The following is a 7,616-nucleotide window of genomic DNA, read 5'->3' as shown; positions in this document are numbered from 1 at the left end:
TGGGAAATTGGGATTGACATATAAACACTACTATATATAAAATAGATAACTAATAAAAACCTGCCGTATAGCACAGGGAGCTCTACTCAATACTCTGTAATGGCCTATATGGGAAAAGAATCTTAAAAAAAAAAGAGTGGCTATATGTATGCATATAACTGATTCACTTTGCTGTACACCTGAAACTAACACAACATTTGTAAATCAACTATATTCCAATAAAAATTTTAAAAATAAAAATAAAAGGCTGTTTATCCATATTTTTAGGTGTGGAAAAACTAGGTGATTTCAGGAATTTTAGTTCTCCATTTTGTGTTAAGAGTGACATATCCTGTGGGCTCTGGATATGGTTTACTTTCCCAGCAGAATACTGGTGCCTTGCGGTGGCAGGTCTCTTTTGTGCTAAGGGCGCATTGACACTTGGAAAGGGACGGTTTTGAGGTCCTGTAGGCCTCACAACACACAGGAAGAGGACATGTCTTCCTTCCCCTATATGGTGACTCTACAAAGCTTTCTGTGAAGATTCCCCTCAGATAAATCATCCAAAGCACCAACAGGCCTCACTAGCAGAGGAATAAAGCTAGTATTTCTCTATTCCAATATGGACAGAAGGATGGATTCTCTGTTCCTACATGAATGTACATCAGACATTTTTAAAAAGCAACCTAGTAAACAATCAGGTATAAATGTAGAAATAGATGATCACAAGATTTTACCCAGAACGGAGCACATTCTGCCCTCTCTTTCACAAGAGTACGAGAAAGATAAAGTAAATTAGCCCACAAAGAAAGCAAAGGAGAAACAAATGAGGTAGTGTCGTCTAATTATTTACGAAGTTTCAGCAGACTGCTATATTTTTAAGTGCTTCACTTTATCAAATTTCTTGTGACAATTTTTTCTTGGCTAATAAGCATATTTTGAAAATAAGTGCCTTATACATAGATTGCATACGAAATAAAAAATTTGAAATCCTATAATCATACAGTTTACCATACACTCAAATGCATTTACTGATTACAAACAAATAATTGAATTCACCATCTTTTTTTAAATTAGCTTCTAAAATGACTTTTAACTCTAGTTTTGCGTGCTTAGATTGTGTCTAGTGAGAAATATAATTCCCTCTAATCTGGCATCCCTTGGATAATTCTTATTTGAAAAAGGTCAAATATCTCAGCCTGATTTCATTTACTGAAGTCAATTAGACAATTTTCCCTTTTTAAACACCTTCATTGTATGCAATTTAATGCATTTTGATATCCTCAATAAATGAAATAAAATAAGATTGTTTCAAAAATCATGGTGTCTCTTTTAAGCATCCAAACTATTCTAGTTTGTCTTTCATTACAGAAACGAAGGCATTTTAAAAAGAGATGTCAACCTTTGTGAAAATAAAGCCTTACATATTCACGTTTGCACCAATCTCCTCTGAGTTTCGTGAAGAAAACCAAACTGAAGACAGCATTCTATGAAAACTCATGGATAATGTGGCGAATCCTCCAGGGTTCTTCATCAGCATGCTGTGAGAATAAGCACATGGACTTCTGCACATGAAAATCACTGATCACTTTAGTAACTGCCGGGAACCTGGATCCTGACTTCCAGCCATCGATACCTGTGTGAAGCGTGATCTCCATTCATCCTTTAAGACCATTGATGAATCCATCAGAACTTTTGAAAGCAAAGGACAACTGAAGAAATCTTAGTAAAAGAGAGTTAGGTGTTGAAAACAAACTACCAAGAGACACGACTTATTTTGGTACTTACCATCAAAGAACGAATATAATCAGCACCTAAAAAAGAAAAAATGAACAGCACATGTATTGAAGAACAGCATGACTTGGATCACTATTTGTTTCCAGTTGTTTACATCTTTGTGGTAATAGTCAGCATTCCAGCCAACATCGGTTCTCTATGTGTGTCTTTTCTGCAAGCAAAGAAGGAAAATGAATTAGGCATTTACCTCTTCAGTTTATCATTATCGGATCTGCTGTATGCCTTAACTCTCCCTCTATGGATTGATTATACTTGGAATAAAGACAACTGGACACTCTCTCCTGCCCTGTGCAAATGGAGTGCCTTCTTCATGTACATGAACTTTTACAGTAGCACAGCTTTCCTCACCTGCATCGCAATTGATCGGTATTTAGCAGTTGTCTACCCTTTGAAGTTTTATTTTCTAAGGTCAAGAAGATGTGCATTCATGGTGAGCCTTTTCATCTGGATATTAGAAACCATCTTCAATGCTGTCATTTTGTGGGAAGATGAAACAGCTGTTGAATATTGTGATGCCACAAAGTCTAACTTTACTTTATGCTATGACAAATATCCTTTGGAGAAATGGCAAATCAGGTTTAACTTTGCTAGGACGTGTGTAGGCTATATGCTACCTTTGGTCATCATAATGGCTTGCAACCAGAAAGTCTACAAAGCTGTGCAGCAAAATCAAGCTACAGAAGACAGTGAAAAGAAGAGAATCATAAAACTACTTTTTAGTATCACGTTGACTTTTATCTTGTGTTTTACTCCCTTTCATGTGATGTTGCTGATTCGCAGCATTTTAGAGCATGATGTGAACTTAGATGAAGGTATGTTTGACCATAACAAGCCTGGGAAGCAGAGTTATAAAATCTATAGAATCACAGTTGCATTAACAAGTTTAAACTGTGTTGCTGATCCAATTCTGTACTGTTTTGTAACTGAAACAGGAAGATCGGATATATGGAACATATTCAGAGTCTTTACTAAGAAGCTTAATAAATCAAAAAGACAAGAAAAAAGCATACTTTCTATGTCTACAAAAGATACTGTGGAATTAGACATACTGGAATAGAACCAAGGTCTAATTTTTTAAAGATATGCAATATTATACCATCAAGATTATATTTTCAAAAGGAAATCTCAGCATGAGAGGGGACTAAAGGTTCCCACTGAGGGACTATTTTAATCCTCTCCGATGGAAATATTTTAAACGTGCACTCTTTAGCTCCATGACTTTTATTAAACAAGAATTAAACAAAGTTGAATATTTTCCTAATGACTCAGGGTCATCCCTGTAGAATGGCAATTGCTTTTGTATCTGTGCTCTATTCTCTCAGAGGTTAGTAAGATGTACTGGACTGTGTGTTTTTAAATTGGTGAGCTTTGTGTCTGGTTGTTGTGATTTTTCTCACTCTTTCTATGGATCTCAGGCTATCATTTCTCCCAGCCAACAACACCAACTACTAAATACTGCTTCTAATCTTCTTATTAGTTAACAAACATTTATTGAGCCCACTCTATGTGCTAGGTTCTGTGGTAAGTACTGGGGTTACAATAGAAATGATCTCATAAGCCTTTTGAAGCTTATATCAGTTTGGAAACATAGCCACTGAGCTTGTAAGTGTTCTTTATAAAATAAAAGTAAATAGTCTCTGAGTGAGAGTCTGAAGGCCTCATCCATGATATAAAGGACATGAGCTTTATGAAAGTTCTTTCAGTTAATCAGAGAACTTTTTACTTTCTTTAAAATCACAATTTTTAAAATTTTGATTCTTTCAAAACTTGCTGTTGAGTACAGTATGGGTGAAATTATTAGAAGTTTAATGTTTAGACAAAAAGATATACTATAAACAAAAAAGACATTTATTATATTAAATCTTACATTCAGAGACTTCTTTGGGGGTTTAGAGTATTTAGAGAATCTTGATATAATATATTCTTTTATATTTATATTTTCTCATTACAGAAATTACTCTGCCTAGTTTTAAGTAGGCATCAGGTAAACATTTTTCTTAACCAAAGTATTTTTTAAGATTTTCGAAGATGTTTTTATCCTCCTATTCTCCTTTTCTCCTGCTCTCCCTTCTCTTTCCTATCTGTTCCTTCTAGTCCCCAAAATTGATCAGATAGTAAATGTCTTGGTATCATTTGTGCCCTCATATTAGAAAACAAAAATCTGATAACAAAAAAGACAAATAATGAATTTCTAGATATACACTGAAAAAAGTCAGTTAGTGCACAACCTGACTCCATTTTCTATTAAAGTTGTCCATGACAGTTTGGGTACACAAGAGAACACCACCTCGCTTTGAGGCCCTATGTGCTTTCTCTGTTCTTTGCACTTTTCTCATGATAAAGTTTCTAGAGAATTAATAGATTGAGTCTGGGCACCCTGAGATACACTTATACATACTTAAAGGCTAAAGATACACCAATGAAATGAAAAGGAACTAAAATAGTTTGGGCTGTTCGATTCTTTCCTGATAAATTATTGGCAGCATGTACATTGAATATGTGTGAAAGTAAAAGATCCAGGAACAATTTTGCCCACATTGGAAATTCAGATGCAGATTGTCTTGTCTGAGATCACACAGTTCGTTGGAAGCAAAGCCACATCTTGAGCCCAGAAACCCCAACTTCCCTCCAGAGTTGCTTTTCCTCCTTCATGCGTTTATTTTTTGTTTTTGCTTTTTTTTTTGACATTTCTACCATTTCTTTCTTTAGGGATGCAAAAGGCATATATACATGGAGAGTTGTTCAAGATAGTCATTGGATTTAAGATAAGAATAAGGAGGAAAAGGAGAGCTATTTCATAAATTAGTACCTCTGGAAATAAAATAAGTCATATAGATAGCAATTAAGCTGATCTGTTACAGAGAACTGGTTAGAACTTGACCTCAGTTGGTTATATCAAGAAATGTGGCAGATACAAATTCATGGTCCCCTTAGTAAGAACGTTCTACTTAATAATTAACAGCAAAACCATTGATCTAACATGTAAGTTCCAAAATGAACCAGGCCACCAAAATCTTTAAAGCAGGGCCAACCATGGAGAACCCACATTAGAAGGATGCTCATATCATTTAGGGTAAAGCACTCTAGACATGATCTAAAATTATCAACAATCGCAACATTGGAAAGTTAATCCTTTAGTCTTGAATGGCTTTATAGGTTCCTGATTACGGTTCTCCATTAAACTAAAAGGATTTCTGGAAGGAAAGGATTCTGGAAGGATTTCTGGAAGGAATAAGACCTTGTAGCTATTATTACCTGGGACACCTTTGTCAGAAGACCTAGATTAGAACACCAGCAATTATCCACTTATGAACCATTTGACCTCAAAAAATGTTCAGGCTCTCCCTAAGGCTCAGTTTCTATAAACAGCAGGGACAGTAGCATCACTTGATTTTAACAAGTAGATGTGAAAACACTTTGTAAACTATGATGAGTTTTCTAAATGTTTATTATTATCAGTTATTCTCATCTTCATCATGATTAGTGGATAGCTACCCACAAGATAGAACAGTCCCTGGAGGCACTCTGAGGGTAGGAATATAGCAGCGTGAGCTAGTAGGGGCTGGCCCTCACACACCACTGCTATGGTTACTTCTCCCAGAGGGTTCAACAAGTCCATTATGGTAACTTAAGGGCCTTTATTGTTGCTTCCACATTCTCAATAGTGTCTGCTTCTAAGAGTTCACATTTCTGAGGAGACACATGCTATGTACATCACCATAAACAGGTAGAGATCCATTTTTAATTTAAGTTTTTGACCTTTTGTTCCTTATTCAGAATGTTATTTTTTATTTGAATGAACTCAATTAGACATCTTGGACAGGTCAGTGAAGAGACTGAGAACAGGTTTTTAAAACCTCCCTTTTCTCTACCTAGTCTGGGAGAAGCTTCATGGGTGAAGAAGTTAAAAGACATTTAAAAAATCACCTCATTTTGTTCAAATTACATAGCATTACTTCCCTAGAAGCATCCTGAGAAAATTTTCCTCTCCAACCTGATTTGTTCCCTTTTTTCTTGTTAATTTAAGCTAAATGTTCTCCCCAAGAAATTATATTTCCAATCCTTAATGTTATGACCAAATACTTAATTATTTACCAATTGCTTCTGTTGACTTCGTCTGTTTTTAACTAGACAGTACCTATTTTAAAATAGAATTTGTGATACATAGCTTGTAGGCATTTCTGTTTAAAACATGTTTATCTTGCCCTGGACTTCTTTTTTGCCCAGACATCACTGTCATCATTCTGTCATTTACGCATGGGCCTCTCTTCTGGTGAAACCCATCCACAGGTTGCTATGGAAACACATCAGCTGCGATAACACCCTGACCCATGAAGGCCTTTGTGATTAGAGACTTCTTTGTCTAGGTCCATCAGGTGACCCTGCTGTGAATCAGAAGTCTGTTCCTCCAATAGATGCTACAATACACAAAGAACACATATTCATAGACTTCAACAACCTGCCTCACCTCACAAAAACAAACAAACAAAAATTCCTTGGGACCTTTTAACCTATGTTTGTACTCTTTTGCAAGATGTCTAATATCAACAAGTAGAACACGTATGACCTCTTTGCCTTCTGAAATAATGTACACATGAGTGTTTTATTTTCTTGTTTACTGAGTCAGCAGCTGGGAGACACTGTTGAGATTCTTCCCACCCCTTCCCTCCTCCCTTCTTTCTCCTTCAACCAGAAGTGGCTGCCAAGGAAGCCATGGTAAGAAAACTTGTATCTGCATTGTTTCCATTGCTCTACTATTCTGGAAAAATCTAGTTCTGACTGGGATGTTTTATTTACATGTCCTGGGAAGACAACCTTTGGGGGAAAATAACAGAAGGTTAATTTAAACGAAAGCAGGGATGTCCTGTTTTATTCTTCGTTCATGGTATAAACACCTGATTCAATTCAAGTTAAAAAAATTTTTTGACCCCTATTATTTCTTTTATTCTTTCACATTCTTTTGCATTTCATACAGCTTACCCATCATGACAGGGTGATGGTTGCATTTGTTAGTTGCATTAGCTGAATGCCCCTTGTTTGCAGAAATAAGGTGGCAATGGCAACATCGGGTCAAACTTGGGTGAGGGAAGAGTGATGTGGGAGCTAAGATTCCTCTTCTTTTCCAAAGATCCTTTTCTTACGACATCACTTGTTGCTGGCCAAGAAAAATCACACTCAAGACTTGTCTGTGGCCACTAGGTGTTGATCGTGTTCTATTAAGGACCTTGTAGTTCACAGCTAGCTGTCACTCCCCAGAAGCAAAGAGGAGCTTAGAATGACATTTTTCCATCCAAGAAACAAGAAAGATTCCCTATGAATTGGAAATGAATGGGGGCAAATGCTGAAATTCAGTTTGCATTATTTATTTCTCTGCTTTCTAGAAAGCTCAGTAACCATCAGATAATTTCATTTGATTTAAACTCCCTATGTCATTCTAATTTTTTTTTCCAGTCGGTTAAATTCGTCCGTCTACATGTGGGAGAACGTAGGCTAAATCATATAATTTCTGCAGGATCGTGGGTATAACATTGTTGACTTGTTCTAATTCAGTTAACTTACCCACCGAAGAAAGTACTGGCCACCTTTCACATGAAGAGAAACATAAAACATATGAGCTGTAAGCGGTTTGCAATTTTGTCTTCTGTGATGAAATTATAATCTATGAAAGTCAAGATGTAATTCAATATATGTATGACTTTCACTTCTAATTTATTATTGTTAGATCTCAGCACTAAAAACTTACATCTGTTATTTTGAATTGTTTAAATCTGTTCTTCCCCAAAGAACAGTAATACAATCATGTTCTAGTTTAACAGCATTTGCATATCATTAAACACATA

At 35.9% G+C, this 7,616-nt stretch overlaps 1 protein-coding gene across 1 annotated transcript; it reads left to right on the top strand.

Moving 5' to 3' along the window:
* The first annotated feature begins 1,807 nt into the window (after positions 1-1,807).
* GPR65 (G protein-coupled receptor 65) lies at positions 1,808-2,833 on the top strand. Its single transcript, XM_060097963.1, has one exon. The coding sequence runs from the start codon at positions 1,808-1,810 to the stop codon at positions 2,831-2,833; it is 1,026 nt and encodes a 341-aa protein (XP_059953946.1).
* The last annotated feature ends 4,783 nt before the right edge of the window (positions 2,834-7,616 follow it).

This window comes from Mesoplodon densirostris, chromosome 4 (assembly GCF_025265405.1).
Source record: "Mesoplodon densirostris isolate mMesDen1 chromosome 4, mMesDen1 primary haplotype, whole genome shotgun sequence".
NCBI classification, from domain to species: Eukaryota; Metazoa; Chordata; class Mammalia; order Artiodactyla; family Ziphiidae; genus Mesoplodon; species Mesoplodon densirostris.
Note: the sequence above shows the minus strand (reverse complement) of the source record. Positions and strands in the feature narration are given on the sequence as shown.